The 18195-nt window shown below is 52.3% G+C and overlaps 1 protein-coding gene across 1 annotated transcript; it reads right to left on the bottom strand.

Moving 5' to 3' along the window:
- Positions 1-1841: 1841 nt before the first annotated feature.
- ORAI1 (ORAI calcium release-activated calcium modulator 1) lies at positions 1842-14053 on the bottom strand. Its single transcript, XM_023647201.2, has 2 exons — positions 13479-14053; positions 1842-2853 (listed from the first exon to the last, which is right to left on the bottom strand). Exons 1-2 carry the CDS (start codon positions 13815-13817, stop codon positions 2251-2253), a joined length of 942 nt encoding a protein of 313 aa, XP_023502969.1. The 5' UTR covers positions 13818-14053; the 3' UTR covers positions 1842-2250.
- Positions 14054-18195: the final 4142 nt, after the last annotated feature.

The following is an 18195-nucleotide window of genomic DNA, read 5'->3' as shown; positions in this document are numbered from 1 at the left end:
GCTACCAGTGTTTCTCTAAGTTGCCTGGGTTTGAGAACACCTGGAGTGCTTGTTAAGACTACAGATTGCAGAGATGCACCCGATCACAGTGAATCAGAACCTCCAGGGGAAGGGCTTGGAAATCTGCATTTTAGAAGCCAATCTGGTGATTCTTGAGTTCAGCCAAGTTTAGGAAAGAAAACCTAACTTTACAGTCACAGTCCAGGAATTACTCCAGCTGCACCGCAGGTCTCTGCAGAAGCAGGGAGCCCTCAAAGCTGCAACAGCCGTGTCTAAGTCTGCACAGAAGGATAAGGGCTTAAGGCCACACTTTCCCCCAAACAACTTTCACTTCAGCCAGAGCACTTTGTTTTTATAAACCACTTTCCATATTGGGTTTCTGGGACAGACAGAAAGGCCTCAAACTCAAAGGCCTATGAGGGCCAGGAAAGTAACATAAATGAAGCTGGTCTGTGTGAGACAAGAGGGAGTGGTGGGGACTGTGGCAACACATCTCCCAGGGAAGAGGGTGGCTGCAACTCAACTCCTGCTCGTTGCTGCTCTGCAAGCTGAGCCCAGTGCTGCTGCTGCTGGATCTTCCAAGTTCTTAAGCAAAGCCAGAATCAGTCCATGTCAGATTTTTTGTGCCTGGGCTCTGAGCCAGACTTTTCAGGTTTGAATTCTGGCCAATTACTTAACCTCTTTGGGCATCAGTTTTGTCATCTGCAAAATGGAGATAAATATTCCTGCCAAAATGCACACCCTAATTATAATGAGAAAACATCCGAGAAACCAGACTGAGGCTGCATTCTACAAAACCACAAGCCTGGACTCAAAAAATGTTGATGTTGGGGCTGGCCCGGTGGTGGAGCAGTTAAGTTCGTGCACTCCACTTCAGCGGCCCGGGGTTCGCCAGTTCGGATCCCGGGTGCGGGCTTACGTACCACTCCTCAAGCCATGCTGTGCAGGTGTTCCACACACAAAGTAGAGGAAGATGGGCATGGATGTTAGCTCAGGGCCAATCTTCCTCAGCAAAAAGAGGAGGATTGGTGCCGGATGTTAGCTCAGGGCTAATCTTCCTCCAAAAAAAAAAAAGGTCAATGTTACAAAGGACAAAGAAAGATGTTTCAAATTAAAGGCGATTAACGAGACGTGATAACCCAATGCAACACATGACCTTGAATGGAAAAATCACATCTAGAGAGGACATGATTGGGACGAGAGGGAAAGTGAACACAAACACTCTATTAGGTGATAGTATTGTATCAAATGTCCCGAATTTGGTCATTGAATTAAGGTTATGTAGCAGAATGTCCTTGCTTTTAGGAGTTAGTACTGGATCTCAAGTGGAGTGCAAACTCGCTATCTACTGTTCCTGAGCACAGCAAGGCTGTGACGTGCCTTACGGAGAAAACACCTGTTAGGTAAGTGTCAGTCAGGCACAAGTGACAGTGCTATTGGCAGCGAGTTCCCTGTTAATGAGTCAACCATATATGTTAAGTAAGGTGTCTTTAAACAGAAACAGACCTAAAACAAGCTATGTGTCAATCGGTTGACAAAAATGTAACTAGAGGCTGGCAGGAACCTAACCCTGTATTTCCCTTAGGAGCAGTGGTTCAATATCCACTAATTCAGCGTTCACAGTGATTTTATAGAACAGAACTACTGTGAATAAGAATTGACTATATATATATATACACACACACACACACATATTTCAGTTACTATTCATGCAACTTTTGCATAGTTCTGAAATTTCTTGAAATAAAATCTTGAAAAAATCTGCTCAGAGGCTCACCTGATTGGGGCACCATGAGAAATAGTACCAGGCAGTCGAGACCCAACAGATACAGACACAAGAGGAGGCGTCCCTTGTGAGTATATTTATGTGTTCACACACACACACGCACGCACACACTCGATGCTGAACGGGGAGGGAGGGGTCAAGATGGAAAGGACAGGAGGCATCCAGGTGGCACTGGCACGGGGGAGGAGGAGGGACAAAGGGAGTGTTTGTCCCCGTTCTGGCTCCCACCGGTGGCCTCCTCACAGGAGGTGAACCTGGAGCTGGAAGAACAGGAAGTGCTTATTCTCTTAGAGGAAAGTTTCAAAGTGCAGTAATTTCTCTTAAAAAATGAAGCCTCTTCCCTCCACTCTGCCCTCTGATGAAAACCCAGCCCCGTGTGCAGGCTGTCCTTGAGGCTGGTGCAGGACAAGGTCGTGGGGAAGGGCGTAAGGCCAAAGCTTTGAAGTACCCACACTTGGGAGGGCTTAGGCATAGTGGCTGCCGGGCGTCAGGGGGTGGTCCCCTCTGTGGTCCAGCTGGTCCTGCAAGCGGGCGAACTCGGCCAGCTCGTTTAGCTCCTGGAACTGTCGGTCCGTCTTATGGCTGACCAGTGAGCGGTAGAAGTGGACAGCAAAGACGATAAAGACCAGGCCGAAGGGGACCATGATGGTGGTCGAGGCGATGGCTGCGGCCTGGCCCGGGGTGATGCCGCTGCTGCTGACGTTGGCAGCTGCCCCGTCAGCTGGGGGCTTGCTGGTGGGCCGCGTCTGGCCCGGCTGCTTCTTGAGGGGCAAGAACTTGACCCAGCAGAGCAGCACGACCTCGGCCAGGAAAAGCAGCGTGCCTATGACAGTGGAGAAGGCCCAGGCCAGCTCGATGTGGCGGTGCATGCGCTCGTGCGGCGACTCCTTGACTGAGTTGAGGTTGTGCACGTTGCTCACCGCCTCGATGTTGGGCAGGATGCAGGTGCTGATCATGAGCGCAAACAGGTGCACGGCCACCAGGACCGTGGTGCAGGCGCTGAAGGCGATGAGCAGCCCGGGCGGGTAGTCGTGGTCAGCATCCAGCTGCACCTCCACCATCGCCACCTGGGAGAAGGGGAGAGCGGGCTAAGCATCAGGATGGTCACAGCCCACAGAGCTGCACTCAAATCCTGGCTCTCCTCCCATCAAGCTCTGAGACCTTGGGTAAGTCACTTGGCATCTCTGAGCCTCAGTTTCCATATCTCTATAATGGGGAGAATAAGACCCACCCACTTGAGGCTGAGAAGCGGCTGAAAGTATTGGTGAAGAAAGCAGGCTTGGAGCCCAGGCTGCCTGGATTTGAATCCCAGTTCTGCCACTCACTAGCTGTGTGTCCCTGGGAAAGTCGCTGAACCTCTCTGAACCTCAGCTTTCTTCTTTGTAAAATAGGGATATCATTTAACAATTAAACGAGAGCTCCTGGTACATGGTAAATGCTTCCCAAATAGTAAGCACTACAATTACCACCCAGCCACGTATTACAAACCAACCACCACAAATAGTTAAAATGCTAAGTTTTATGTATATTTTTATGATGATAAAAAAAGTCTGCATTAAAAAAGCAACCACCAACCCATTCCCTGTTGGCCCCCACTCCCATTCCCAAGCAGAGGCTTCTCCTTCACACCCTGCGGTTGGGGGAGAGATGAAGGCCCTCCCAGGTCACACCTAGGCCCTTTCTGAGAACACAGTGCACCAACCAACAAGGAACCAGGTGAGGCTTCCCAGAAGAGAAGGGCTCCAGCCGCCTGTGCGGACAAGCCCTGGGGCCGTCTCCTCCCCCAGTCCCGGCTCTGGGCTCAGGACCCCAGGACTGATGCACTGGCTGCTCCCCAGTTCCCTGAGACCCGTGGATCCAGGGTCACCACATGCATGCTCCGGGCCCACTACCCGCTGCTTCTCACCTGGGCCTTGCGAAATACCCCCATGTGAAGGAGCCAGCTCATCAGATCCGGGCCGGGAGCAGCGGGCAGTGGGCACACTGCCAGGGTCAGCCTGCCGGGGCAGGAAGGACTGAGGCAGCCAGCGCCAACGGCAATACCACTCAGGATAGTGTTTGCTCCGTATGTGCCAGGCTCAGAGCGGGAGGTCTAACGCCAGCCCCACACCGGCCTGCCCTGATCTCTGCTTACTCCTGGGAGGGAAGTGGGCCCCTTCCTTCCCCACCAGCTCTCCTTCTGCCCGTGACGCCTGACCCGGTTCTCTTTCATGTCTTGTACCTCCGCACCCTTCCTAGGGCCCGGAGAGGCAGTGTGGGCAGTGGTTAGGCGCACAGGCTCTGGAGCCAGGCTGCCTGGCTTTGAACCCTGACTCCTCTGCTCTTTATTAGGCTGTGTGACTCTGGCAAGTTCCTTTGACTTGCTGGGCCTCAGTTTCCTCATCTATAAAATGAGAATAATTTTATACATGAGTATACAAGAGAATACATGACTGAGGGTTGTTGTGAGGATTGAGTCAATACACGTAAAACTTAGTGCCTCGCACCGAGTAAACCTTCAGTGAAAGTTCACTTTATTATGATTATTATTCAGTTTAGAAACGCCATCCCCAATCCCGCTGTCTCTATCTCGAATCCTCTGGGGTTTCTACCCTCCTGCTGGAGGGGCACGCCTGGGCTGAGAGAACACCAGGGCCAAACCGGCAGGCCTGGGTTCTGGTGCCGGAACCACCCCTGCGCTTCCCTGTGACCTTGGGTGAGACCCTCCCCTCATATCTGCAAAAGGAGGGGACATGCCGAGATTAAGGTCACAGTGTAGAGCTGATTTGGGGTCCAAGACCTTTGAGAACCTGGTGAAAATAAGGGACACGCTCCTTAGAACACCCAGGCGTATATATTCATAGGTCTTTTCTGACAGTTCCAATGACATCCACAGACTTTGCCTAGGAATTCCCACAAGTGATGATTGTGTAACTTTACAGCCCAGGAGTTTACGAAATGTTTCAAGCTCATATAAATCCGGGGCTGTGCCATTAGGATTTCAACCTCTTTTAAGATCATTCATGGCCTCAAGCCAACGCTGAGAATTCTTAGTATGTTCGGGTGAGGGACACAGGGCGTCAGGGCCGGCCACAGGGCACGGAGAGTTAAGGGCCGCATCCCAAGGCCCCTTGGTCTCTGTCCCCCGGGCTGCCCACACTGGAAAAGGGGGGCAACCCCAGCAGCGCGTGCCTCCTGCCACCTCCCCACCCCCAGCACTTCCTCTTCCTGTTTTGGCCTGCTGCCCCGGAACCTGAAACCAGAGAAGGGACAGGCAGGAGAGCCTGCTGCTTGGCTGCCCCTGCTCCACTGGCTATTTATTCACTCACCGGAAACGTCGGGATCCGTCAGGTGCATCAGGCCCTGAGCTGGCCGCTGGGGGTATATATAGGGGGGGACACATACAGGTAATGCTCCCACCCTGTTCCCTCACCTGGAACCGCTCCCTCTATATAGCCATGAAGAGTAAACTGGCTCCTCTACTTACAAAGCTGGTGACCTTGGACAAGTATTTCAACCACTCTGTGCCACAGCTTCCACATATACAACAAGGGCCTACTTCTTGTGGTTGATATAAGATGAATCAATGCATACAAAGCCCTTAAAACAAGACCTGGCATATAATAAGCTTAATAAAGTGTCAGCGATTATCAGCAACATCATTAGTCTTCTTTTACAAATGAAGAAACTGAGGCTCAGAGAGGGGAGGCTGGCAGTGCCAAAGGCTACACTGCTGCTGAGCGGAGGATCTGAACTCAAGTCCACCTGGCTGGAAAGCTTGTGTGCAAAGGGGGGAACAGTACTTCCCTCACATGGTTGCTACCACAGACTAAATGTCTGTGTCCCCCCAAAACTAACACACTGAAATCCTAACCCCCAGTGTGATGGTGTGATTAGGTCATGAGGGTGAAGCCCTCAAGATTGGATTAGTGCCCTTATCAGAGAGACTCCAGGGAGCTCCCTCGCCTCTCCTGCCATGTGAGGACACAGAGAGTGAACAGCGTCTATGAACCAGGAAGCCCGCCCCTGGATCTTCCAGCCTCCAGCACTGTGAGAAATACATGTCTGCTGTGGGACTGTGGGATTCTGTTAAAGCACCCACATGCACTAAGGCAGTTGCTGAGGAGATGACATGAGGTCTTGACATGTAACTGTTTAACACAGGGCCGGCCCACAGGAGGCACTCAACAAATCTTAGTTAAGAAAAAAAACACGGAGCTTGAAGTGGGAGAGAAATAGCCCCTGGATGCCCTCAGCTCAGGCTGGAGAGAGCAGACCCCATGTGCCCATGTTCCACCCCTTGGGATGGGTGTGGGTCTCGGACCCCCACTCTGGGCCTCACCTGCTCCATTCTGAGGCTGCCCCAGCTGCAAACGTCGGGCACTAGGAGAACTCGAGCCCCAAACCACACCTGGCCAGACGGCCACCTCAGCAGGACTGAAACCACCCCCTTTACACACCATTCGTCACACCCACAGGCTCCAGGGCCAGAAAACATAGCTGCCAACACACACCTGGCCTGGGGACACCAGAACGGGCCAGCCTTCCCTGAGGTCTTGGGCTGGGGGGCTCAGCCTGTGACGCTGGGCCCTCTGAGGACAGGGAAGGGGCCTGCTGCTGTGCTCTGGAAGAAACCCCATCACCCTCGCAGGACCCTACAATTCTGGAACTTCGACCACACAGGCTGGCTGTAGGACCAAGCTCAGCGCCATGGGGCTTCGGAAAGGAATGGTTCAGAATGAGAAGAAAGGAACGGATGGCACGTATCCTGGATCCTGATGAAAAGTGTTCACAGGAATAAAAGCCACTGCTTTTTCCAGAATGCTTCCCGCTTGGGAAATCTCCCCCCGGATATAGAGAGTAAAGTTGGGGGCCTCACGGAATCTGGCAGGCGACTCCCAGGGCCCCAGCTGAGTCCCAGAGAGATCAGATCAGATTGCAAGCAGCCTCGCAAGGTAAATATAGCTGGAGCGCTGGGCCCGTTAACCCAAAATAAAATAAACAGCTCCCAGCCGGCCACGGGCCTCTTTGAACCTGGCCACACGGGTCCTAAAGGGGTAGGAAGGGCAAAAGACTGCCAGCCCCACCTCACGCTTGTCTAAGAACCCCCCCAACAGGGGACTTGGGGATGCCAATTTTCAAGCATGAGCCAAGAAGAGGGTCACGTGATTTTGCAAAGGGTAGGGCCTGGCTGGCTTTGCCAGGCATTTGCCCACCACGCCCGAATGCCAACCACCTCTCCTCACTCCTGCTGGGCTCTACGGAGACCCCGGCCACCTGGCGCCTGCCTGGAAGTCCAGGCCCTTCTGAGGCAGCCCTCCCACGCCCAGCCTGACCCCAGGGCCCACAGCTGGGAGACACAAGTCTCCTTTCCCAAGCCCAGGCTTCTCTGGTTCAGTCTTTAGGAGGGTGGGTGGCTGCAGCCTGGCACACAAGGGCCGCCAAGCCGCAATCACCCAGGGTCACGCAGGGCCGTCTGAGCCTGCCAGCCCATCTCAAATGCAAACCGTCTATTAAGAGGGGATTGAGGCATAGTCCAGAGGTTTACAGACTCTTTGACCACTGCAGTCCAGTACTCCAAAAGTTTCTAGAAATAGATACGCGCACATGCATAAGAGAAACAAAAGCTTCCCCAAATAATATTTATCCTGAAAGCCCACTAATAGCAGCCTATTCTTACAACACTCCATGCATGCTGTTTTTTATTTCATTCCATTCTTGTTTCATTTAAACCAAGACCCAACGCTGGTTGTGACTCACTGAATTTATGTCATAAGCCACTAAGTTGAACCTGCAGCTGGGGGGTTGGGGGGAGAACAAGCCTAGACTTTCTCTTCATCTGCTAATTCTGACTTCGTCAGTTTTGCCTGGAGGACCTTGTGGCTCTGCTGGAGAGAAAGCAGGAAGTCAGACAGCAAAATTCCTGCCCCAGGGAGGATGGCAGACACTAAGCATTTAGGCAAATAAGTATTTTCGGACTGTGATAAGCGACCTTCAATTATGCTCCTCCACTATCGCACTTACCAAACAAACGTGCTCTAAAGACATAATTACAGGTCTGCTTCCACTCTGCTCCACTTCCCTTTGTTTCTCCAGCAACTAGAGCTGGACCTTGTCCCACTAGGGACCTCAGGAAAAGATCGTTGAAGGAATAAACCTTACTTATAGGTATTTCAGCCCCGGGTCTCTAAATCCTGTGTGACCCACTGGAAATCAGAAGACCGTATCAGAGCTTCTAATGACATTATTTAGCTCATCTTTTCAACTTTGCAATGTTGTATTTTTATGTATGTTTTAATGCACATGATGTTTGATTAGAGCACACATATCATACATAATATGTATTATATATACGTACACAGACACATAACATGTAATACATACGCGTACAAATACTGAGGCTAGCATGAACAATCTTTGGGGAGGGTGTGCACTCAAAAGTTTGGAGACCACCGCTTAGACCAGGGGTTGGCAAACTGCAGCCTGAAGAATGAAGCTCTTGTAAATAAAGTTTTATTGGGACACAGCCACGTCCATTCATTTACCTATCAGTTGTGGCTGCTTTTGAGCTAAAATGGTGGAATTGAGCAGTTACCACCCAGACTGTGTGGCCTGCAAAGCTGAAAATATTTACTATCCGGCCCTTCCCAGAAAAGGGTGGCCGACTCCTACATTAGAACCATGCTCCCGAAGAAGGCTGTGAAATCACAGGCCCAGGAAATTCTCCTCTGAAGAAAACAGCGTGTGGCCCTATCAGTTTGAGAGGTCCCTGCTAGGGAACACATTTAAGGCTCCCCAGAAGGCCTATCAGGGAGAAACCTCCTGGCTTCTGTTTAAATGTTCTCAGTTTTATTTCTCCAAGGGAGCTCCTCCTCTCCCCAGCACCGATTGCCATAGGCCACCTGGGGAAGCCTTAGCTTTCTCCTTCACCAGCCCTGGACCCAGCAACCAGCAGAGCTCAACACAGATCCCAGTGGAAAGTTCTAGAAATGCACCACCAGGCACTTGTGAAGTTTTACAAGAGGCTTCTCAGCTAGGCAGGGAGTGTCCTCCCCTCAGGGCATTCAGCAAAATTCCGTTTCTACACAGCCCGGAGTGCAGAGCCGCACACCCAGAAGACTTCAAAGGCCCAGTTGCCGACCAGCTAAGGTGACGGGTGAGAGCTTGGTTGAGCAGAAAAGGTTCCAAGTCAGACAGACCAGGGCTTGAATTCTACTAGCTGGGTGATCTTCACCTCTATGAGCCTTAGATTTTCTATCTATAGTACACGACTTTAAGAGCCTTCTGATGATTCAATAAGAATGAAAGAAAAGGGGGCTGGCCCTGTGGCTGAGTGGTTAAGTTTGCACGCTCCACTGCGGTGGCCCAGGGTTTCGCCAGTTTGGATCCTGGGCGTGGACATGGCACTGCTCATCAAGCCATGCTGAGGTGGCATCCCACATGCCACAACTAGAAGGACCCACAACTAAGAATATACAACTATGTACCGGGGGGCTTTGGGGAGAAAAAGGAAAAAATAAACTCTAAAAAAGAAAAAAAAAGGAATGAAAGAAAAGGGTCCAGACTCATGCCTGGTGTTCAGCAACATCATCATCATTATCCCAGAATTCATCATGTAACTCCTCTGCTCCAAAACCTTCAATGGCTCCCCATTGCCAATACAAGAGTTCAAACTTCCTAAACAGCTAGGCAAGGCCCTCCACTATCTTGCCTGGCTAGACTCATCTTTCTCTACTACTCCCTACACACCCTCAGCTACAGCCACATCAGCCCCTCTGCCCTTCCCTGAGACCCTATAATTTCTCATCTTTGTGACTTTGTCCCAGACACCTCCTCTGATCAGGGGCTCTTCCTCAAGCCCTACCTCTACCACCCTCAAGGCTTAGCTGGAATCATTCTTCCCAATCAGTTAACCCTTATAAAGGCAGTCCCAACACCATGGGAACAAAGGTAAGTAAGTTCCCCGGGTACTCAGGCCAGGGATATTCTAAGTGCTCTGCAAATGCTAAATCAGTGAATCCTCACACCAAACCTATGAAGTTGATACTATTATTACCCCCATTTTACAGATGAGGAAACTGAGGCCCAGAGCCATTAAGTGGCTTCCCCAGGGTCTCACTGTTGTAAATGGTAGAGCCAGATCTGAACCCAAGCTGTCTTACTTTGCTCTCCCACACTGGAGCCCCCCAGCTCCGCCCTACCCAACTCCGATGCTTCCTCTCCTCTAGCAACGGGGCTACACTACAGGCCAGAGCTCAGCAGCTTACCAGCCAGGTAACCGTGAGGACGTCACTCACCTAGGATGAGCACCTACCCTCACGAGACGGGTCAACAATACTTTGCACAGCAGCGAGCCTACTGCACGAGCCCAGTTATCAACAGCAATGATTACCATTAGTATCAGCAACGTGATTGGTAACTTCTTACTCTCACTTCCATGCCCACCAAACTCCGAACACGTCACAGGCTCAGTGTCTTATGATTTGAGTTCTTCCTTCCAACTCATTTTCAACAGAAATTCCAAGAAACTTCTAAACCTGCTCTGGAACCTGGGAACAAAAGGGTGCTAGCGGGCAGAGAACTTGAGGAGGCAGATAATCCAAAAATAATTGATCCCAGGTCGTGGAAGGCATTTTGTTTACAGCAGCAGGCTGACCTTCCCAATTATCTTCTGCTTAGGCTAACATTACACCCTGCCCTCCCCAGCTAACCAAGATGGCCATGCGTGCTTGCCACGGTCCTGTAGGGCACACGGCCAAGCTGAGGCTGGCTGCCTCTCACTGAGAGGTAAACTGAGGCACGGACGGCATGGATCATAGTCCATGACAGCACCCTCGGCTCAAGGGTGCAGGATGCTGATCTTGTGCTCATCCAGGGCCCCCGGTTTTGTATCTTTCATTGGAATCAATGCTGAGCCCAGACAAGGCCTATTGTTTCTAGAAATGCTGTCAGGAGCGGGAATCTTGTCTGCACAGTAGAGGGCCAGCTAAGGTATACACCATCAGATCCTGGAAATTCCTCAACCCTTCGTGGGCCCAATCTGGCCTCCTAATGAATCCTTATGTAAGTCCATGAAGGAAGAGGATCTGTGCCCCCTTCGTACACATGAGAAAACTGGCCCCCAAAGAGTAAAGCTGCTTGTCTGAGATCCCATTGCCAGGCCCTTCCACCCACGGTGGTGGTGGTGGGGGTCAATCCCCTCCAGGCTCTTGGGAGATTTTCCCTCCATCTCACCTGGTGAGCAGGTGAGCCTCCCATCCACACCAACTCCCCCACACCCTGGAGATCAAAAGTCACCTCAGTTCCTCTGGTTTTCCAGGTCTCTAGGAAGGAAGCCCTCCGGGGGCAGGAAGTTGTTTGTGCTGACTCACAGGCTAAAGGGGAGCAGTCCAGGAAACTTGCTCACTCTGTTTCCATGGCACTGGGCTGTGCAGCACCCCTTCCTCTCGGAGGCTCACTCACAAAGCTGGGTGTCTGCGGCGGGGGTGGGGCATGGGCACACCTACCCTGCTGAGCCCCACTCTCTACCCGAACCCCATCTTTCTCATTGATTTCCAGACTGATGGCAAACGCAGTTACCTCTTGTAACTGCTTCACTAGAATGGAGGCTGTCACGGGGTTCGGCCCTTCCCTGCTGGCAGAACTTTGGGGATTCCATCTTGGAGCCAGGAAGCCTTCTCCACCCTGGCTGGGGAAAGTAAAGGTCCCCAAGAGACAGTCTGGGTGAGCCAAGGCCCACCCAAAGTCGCTGGCTGCCCCTGCCTCCTCACACTGTTTTTAGCAAGAGGAAGAGGGAGGTGACATTTGATTAAAAGGCCTGGCTTCTTCGGGAGGAAGACAAGACTCAAGAAGGCAGGGTCCTCACTTCTCCTGGAGTGGGAGGGGGCCTGGGCAGCTATGAATTTACGATCCCAAGAAAAAGGGAACAGGCATGGCACCTGAAGAGCGCTGCTGCGGGGAGCTGACAATTGCTGATGTCACTCCCTTCCTCTCCCTTCCCCCAAAACATAAAATTTTATTTTGTTTAAAAGAAACTTTTCTGCTCCATGTCTCACTCCCTACAAGGCCTGGTCCTAACATGTCCCTGGCTGGATATCAATCAGAGCTCCATACACCACAAATGGCACAAGAGCCTAACTGAGTTCTGGATGCCAGCAGAGCCGGGTTCAAATCTCCCTCCAGCAGACTAGCTGGGTGGCCTTCGGGCAGTCCCATGACAAGACTCACCTCAAAAGGGTGGCTGAGGAGTATGGAAGTTAAGGAACCTATGCAGTGTCTAGTACACAGCAGGTGCATGGTAAATGTCAGCTATTCTTTGAGATTCTTCAGGCACAAGGCAGAGATGGGTGGCACAGGATCTGGGACTGACAGAACATAGGATGGAATTCATCATATTGACCTAAACCAAAAACTAGACTCCCACTCCCTTGCACATGCACACACACACAATCTCACCCCCTCTCAAGGGCTCCCTCAACTTAATTCTTAAAGTCAGAGAAACTTCTGAGCAGCAGCCTTCACTTACAGATTCAGAAATCAAGGCCCAGAGAGGGCTCTGCTTGAGGTCACACAAGCAGCAAGTGGCAGGGCTGGGAGAGCTCTTCTCCACACCCGGTCACCTGGCCTTTCCACTGTGGCTGGTGTGCTCTGTGCCTGCTCAGGCTTTCTAAAAAGTTCAGGCTCCACTGCACCGGCCCACTTGTTTGTAGAACTCAGCGAGAGGACCAGACACACTCCCTTCCCAAGAAAACAGAAGGGTGCAGCCACGCCCTCCCTCAAGGCCAAGGGCTCAGCTCAATCACTGGGAAAGGGAGGAGAGCTCTAGGCTAGAGACCTTGGGTGGGGGGGGGCTGACCCCATTCAAGAGGGCTGATGTCACCAAGAAAGTGATAATAATCAATTGTTACGTAGGGCCTAGTCCCAAGATTCCAAGATTCCAGGCCTTAAGGCATCCCCAAGGCCACTTCTCCGCCCAACCTGTGTCTCACCCATCCCACCCATCAGAGGCTTGTTTCTACTCTAGCTCAGCAGGGCAAGGGGAGAGGAAACTATGCCAACCCCCTAAATCAAGAAAGAGCCCATTCAACAGGAACATGTCCCACCCTCCTCCCCCACACCCAGTGACTCAGTGGCAAGTTTCTGGGGAAGAAACTGAAAGTGAGGAGTGGTTGTCAGCACAGCAGGCTCAGGCTCTCGGAAAATGCGGTGGGAGAAAGGGTGTCAGGAAATCCCCTCTACCAGGTAATAAAAGAACATGGCCAGCCTCTTCTGACCTCAAGTGTGGGGGTACAAGACAGACAGCTCAGAGGTCCCTCTCTTCCCACCTCCTGACACCTGCTCCCAAGGAGATCAGACCCTTTGTGTCCCTCCTTTCTCCCTGAACATATGTGGGACGGTCTTCTTGCACATCTACTTCGAGGATCCTGCTGTTTCTCTCTCCTTGCTGCATCGAGCTTGCACATCTGAAGGCACCTGAGCCCCTCAACCCTGGACATTTGTATGGTTTGTCACCCTCCCAATTTCCCAAATCGGGTATCACTTGTCGCTCATCTGTGCTCACGTCCAACACCTCTGGTCCCCTCCAGGGTCCATGAGTCTTCTCCCAGCTCTTCCCCTCACCCCAGCCCGCCTGCTCCCCTGTGGGCCCCATCGGGGCTGCGGGAGGGAACAACCAGGACAGGAGAGGGGGCAGGGCAGGGCGGCCCGAGCTCACCATAGCGAAGCCAGAGAGAAGAGCCGAGGTCCGGCTGGAGGCTTTGAGCTTGGCGCGGCTCAAGTAGAGCTTGCGCCAGGACAGCGCCTGCATCGAGTGCTCGTTGAGGCTCATCACCTCGGAGTAACTCTGGCCGATCCAGTCCGGGTAGGTGACTGCAGGAGGAGGAGGAGGAGGAGGAGGCGGCGGCGGCGGCGGCGGCGGCGGTGACGACCCCGGGGGCTCCCCGTCCCCGCTGCGGCGCCGGCTCCGGCGGCTGCCGCTGTTGCTGCCGCCGCCGCCGCTGAGGGGAAGCTCGGGGCTGTTGCTGCTCGGGGGCGGGGCGGGCTCCGGATGCATGGAGCACGCTGCAGAGGCGCGGGCTGGCCCGGGCGCCTGCGAAGGCGGCGGCCCCCACCCCACGCCGCACCTCCGCCTCCGCCTGAGGCAGCGACCGCCTGCCCCCGCGCGGGGCCGGCCTCCCGTGGCCGGGCGCCGACGACAACGACGAGATCGTCACCGCGCCTGCAGCGCCAGCTCGCAGCCCCGCCGCGCCTCTTGCAAAAGCCCGGGGAGGCTGCAACGCGAGCCTGCGCGCGAGCCAGCGTCCGGATCCCGGGGCCCGGACCCTCGGCGCGCGCCGCGATTGGCTGCCGCCCCAGGCTGATTTGCATGCGCCCCCGCCCACCCCGACGCCCCGCCCAGAGGAGGTGGGCGGTGCCGGCTCGAGTCACGTGATCCGTCTCGTCGGCCAGCACCGCCCACAACACCCGCTCGGCGCCACGAGCGCTGGCGCCCCTTCCTGGAAGTGTCCAAGGCCACTACGCCTCGCTGGGCTCGCGCCCCCGGGGCCTCCCGTCTCCGCCGCTGCTCCGACGGCCCTTCTCCCGGAGCTCGGACTCCTGGGTCGGCCCGCCTGAGGTCACCTCTGGGCGCCCCGTGAGGCTCATTTCCCCTTTGGAACAAGATGGCTCAAGTTCTGCAGGAAAAAGAACAAGCTGAGGTCTAGAGTTCATTTAGTCTTTGCTTATTGAGCATCTCCTGGGTGCCAGCACTGTTCTAGGCGCTCAGAATAGGGTGGTGAACAAGGTGGACAAAGTCCCCTGCCCTCAGGAAGCTTACATTCGGGGGGGGGGGCAACACACAAACACTGAAGAGTAAGTTATAATAGTTTAGGTGGTAAATGTATAGAAAAAAAATAAAGCAAGGAAATGGGGGTGGGTGATGCAGAGGCTGCAATCTTATTATTAGAATGCTCTGGGCAGGGGTTTTTGGTCTGTTTTGTTCAATGCGTTCATTTACGGTTCACCAGCGTCTGACACATAGTAGGCTGGCCAGCATGTGATAAGGTTTTTTTTTTTCCCTAAAGATTAGCCCTGGGCTAACTACTGCCAATCCTCCTCTTTTTGCTGAGGAAGACTAGCCTTGAGCTAACATCCGTGCCCATCTTCCTCTACTTTATCTGTGAGATGCCTACCACAGCATGGGTGTGAAGCAGTGCCATGTCCGCACCTGGGATCCGAACAGGGGAACCCCCGGGCCGCAGAGCCTCCGACCGTGCACACAACCACTGCGCCACTGGGCAGGCCCCAATGTTTTTTTGAATGAGTGAATGAAAGCTCAAAGCAAGTGTTTACTGTGCGCCTGTGAAGTGCGAGGCTGAAGGATTCCAGGAAATGGTAACCTTCATGGCCTCTTACATTTTAGTGGGGAGAACAGACAATAAACAAACAAATAAGGTAAGTTTACACTTTCTGAATTGGTCACATCTGAGCTGAGACGTGAGCCAGCAATGCGAAGAGCCAGGGACCTGCTTTCCAGAGGGGAAGGGAACAGCAGATGCAAAGACCCTGAAGCAGCGGTATCTGGCTGTTGGAGCATTAGGAGGCCAACTTAGCTGCGAAATAGCGGAGGGCAGAGGTAGAGTACTGGGCTAGGAGCTGTCCCCTAGGATCTGAGCTCCAGGACGGCAGGGACTTTACTGTCAGTTTCGCAATTCTACCTTCAGCATCTAGAACATCGCTTGGCACATACTCGGGACTCATTAAATATTTGTTGAATGAATAAGTGTGGGAGAGACAGAAATGAGTGAAGCTCATAATTATCCCAGAGTCAAGTCACAAGCATGTGGCATTCCAGGTCAGTGATTTGAAATTTAACTCTTGTCACCAGTAGAGAGCGCCCCTCCATTCACCCACATTATGGGAAAAAACTGAAGGCACCTCCTCCCAAAAGTCTCTAGGATTCCCCCAGAGGCCTTTCTCTGTGTTTTTATGAAGAATAGGGAACTTGGAATTTGAAATCTAACCCCACTGGGCTTGTTTCTTTGGTGGCACTTGTAACTCCTTCCACTTACCATCTGTGTCCTAGCTCAAATATCACCTCTAAAGAGACCTTCCCTCTCTGTCTAAAGTTGCCCCCATTTCATGCTCTATCAGCTCACCCTGTTTTATTTCCTTTATAGTTCTGATCACTACAGTATCTGAAATCACCTAGTTTATTTATGTATTGACCTGTTTGTGCATGTCTTGAGAGCAAAGTTCATGTCTGTTTAAATCACTTCGCTATCACCCCAGGGCCTTACACAGGGTCTGCCTCACTGGGGACTCCCAAGAGAAACATGGGCAAGGAATAAAATAATGAAATGTCTTTGGTTCCGAGAAATCCCAGCTCAGAATTGGGTACACACAACATCTGAAAGCTAGTGGGGCCTGACGGAGGCCAGCAGGTTTGGAAGAGGGGGAGGCTGGAAGCTGGAAGGAGAGATTTGCTGATTTGGAAGGAACAATAGGATCTGGGCGTGGCAACTCAGCAGGGGGCTTTGGGGCGGGGATGGGGCCAGGTTTCCTTTCTCCAGCGCCTGCACCATGCCGTTCCCCTCTCCTGTTTCTCTGCCGTTTGAATCCCACCATCCGCACTGAGCAGAAAAAATAAAAATGCTCTCCAGACTTGAGGGGAAGGCATCCGGGTGGCAACCCCTGCTTCCTGCCCTGGAGTCCTAGTGCCCTGCAGGGCTAGGGGCTAGGAACTCTCCCCACCCTCGTTAGAGCAGCTGGGACCGTGAGATGCACCAACCTCGTCCCAAACGCCTATTTAGCAGAGAAACTGAGGCCCCAGAGAGAAAACATCCTGCCAAAGGACACCAAACAAGCCAGCGGAGAATCAGGACTGGAACCCAGGCTGCCCAACCCCGCAGCGCCTCCAAGCGCTGTGTGTGGCTCCCCCTAGTGGCTAGGAAGGTTTGCTCTCCGCCTTTGGGGGTTTATACCCGAAAAGGCCAGAGAGAATTTTTCAACCCACTCTGCGCATGAGAGTATAGAGATCCAGCTGAAAGTGATGCTGCATCCCGCGCCCACCACCGTGGCCAGGAGGCACAGCCCAGGGCTGACCAAAGATGACATGAACTGCCCGGGAAGGTGGAAGCAAGCGCCCCATCACATGGGGTATAAAAATAAACAACAGGTAGTACTTAGCAATGACCGGCACTATTCTAAGCCCTTTGTTATTAAACAAGTTATATATTTACTATATATTATATTAAAGATATTGAATAGTTTCATTGTTTATTATTTTGTTATATTGACTATATTATATTGAACTCAGGAATTCCTTACAAGGACCGATGGTATTATCATCATCTTACAGGTGAGAACAATGTACAGAGAGCCAGTAAGTGGGAGTACAGGACATTAAACCCACTTGAGTCCCCAGAGTCTGCTGCTTAACCGAAGTCACCGCTGCCCCTGCATCAGAATGAACCTCCAGAGGCATTTTGTGGGTTTTTTTCTGGTTTTTTTTTGAGAGATATTTTGTTAAAATGCAAATTACTAAAACCCATTCAAGCAGTTTACTTTTAGCAAGTTCTTTGGGTGAAGTTTGAGAACCACTGAACCAGATGAGCTTTAGTTTTTGAGTACTTTGAGTCTTTTTTTTTAAGATTTTATTTTTCCTTTTTCTTCCCAAAGCCCCAGGCTACATAGTTGTGTATTTTTAGTCCTGGGTCCTTCTACTTGTGGCATGTGGGATGCCTCAGCATGGCCTGATGAGCGGTGCCATGTCCATGCCCTGGATCCGAACCGGCGAAACCGTGGGCCGCCAAAGTGGAGTGCGCAAACTTAACCACTCGGCCACCATGGGCCGGCCCCTGCTTTTAGTCTCTTTGTAGTGGTTAAGGTTGGCTGTCCCCCTTGGCTACTCAGCTGCAGTTTGGCCTCAGGCAAATTACTTAACCTCTCTGAGCCCCCAATCCTCTTAGCAAAAATGGAGATATTACAAATACCTGTTCATGGACCCTGAAGTTAGACACCCAGTCACCTCCCCCAGGCAGATTTTGAGGAGGGACAAATTTGATGCCCAGCTGAAGAGGAACCCCCTTACCTCTTCCTGCCCAATAAGCCCTCAAAGAATCCCCCAGTTTCATTTCAGTTTAAAAAGCAAGTACTGGGGGCCGGCCCGGTGGCACAGCAGTTAGGTTCACACATTCTGCTTCGGCAGCCCTTTCGCCAGTTGTGATCCTGGGTGTGGACATACACACTGCTTGGCAAGCCATGCTGTGGTAGGTGTCCCACATATAAAGTAGAGGAAGATGGGCATGGATGTTAGCTCAGGGCTAGTCTTCCTCAGCAAAAAGAGGAGGATCGATCCGGCAGCAGATGTTAGCTCAGGGTTAATCTTCCTCAAAAAAAAAAAAGTGAGTACTTTGTCAGAGCCCATCATGGTTGCTTGCCTCTGTCTGCTT

This window comes from Equus caballus, chromosome 8, assembly GCF_041296265.1.
Source record: "Equus caballus isolate H_3958 breed thoroughbred chromosome 8, TB-T2T, whole genome shotgun sequence".
In the NCBI taxonomy this organism is placed as follows: Eukaryota; Metazoa; Chordata; class Mammalia; order Perissodactyla; family Equidae; genus Equus; species Equus caballus.
This window is presented reverse-complemented; position numbering and strand designations above follow the sequence as displayed.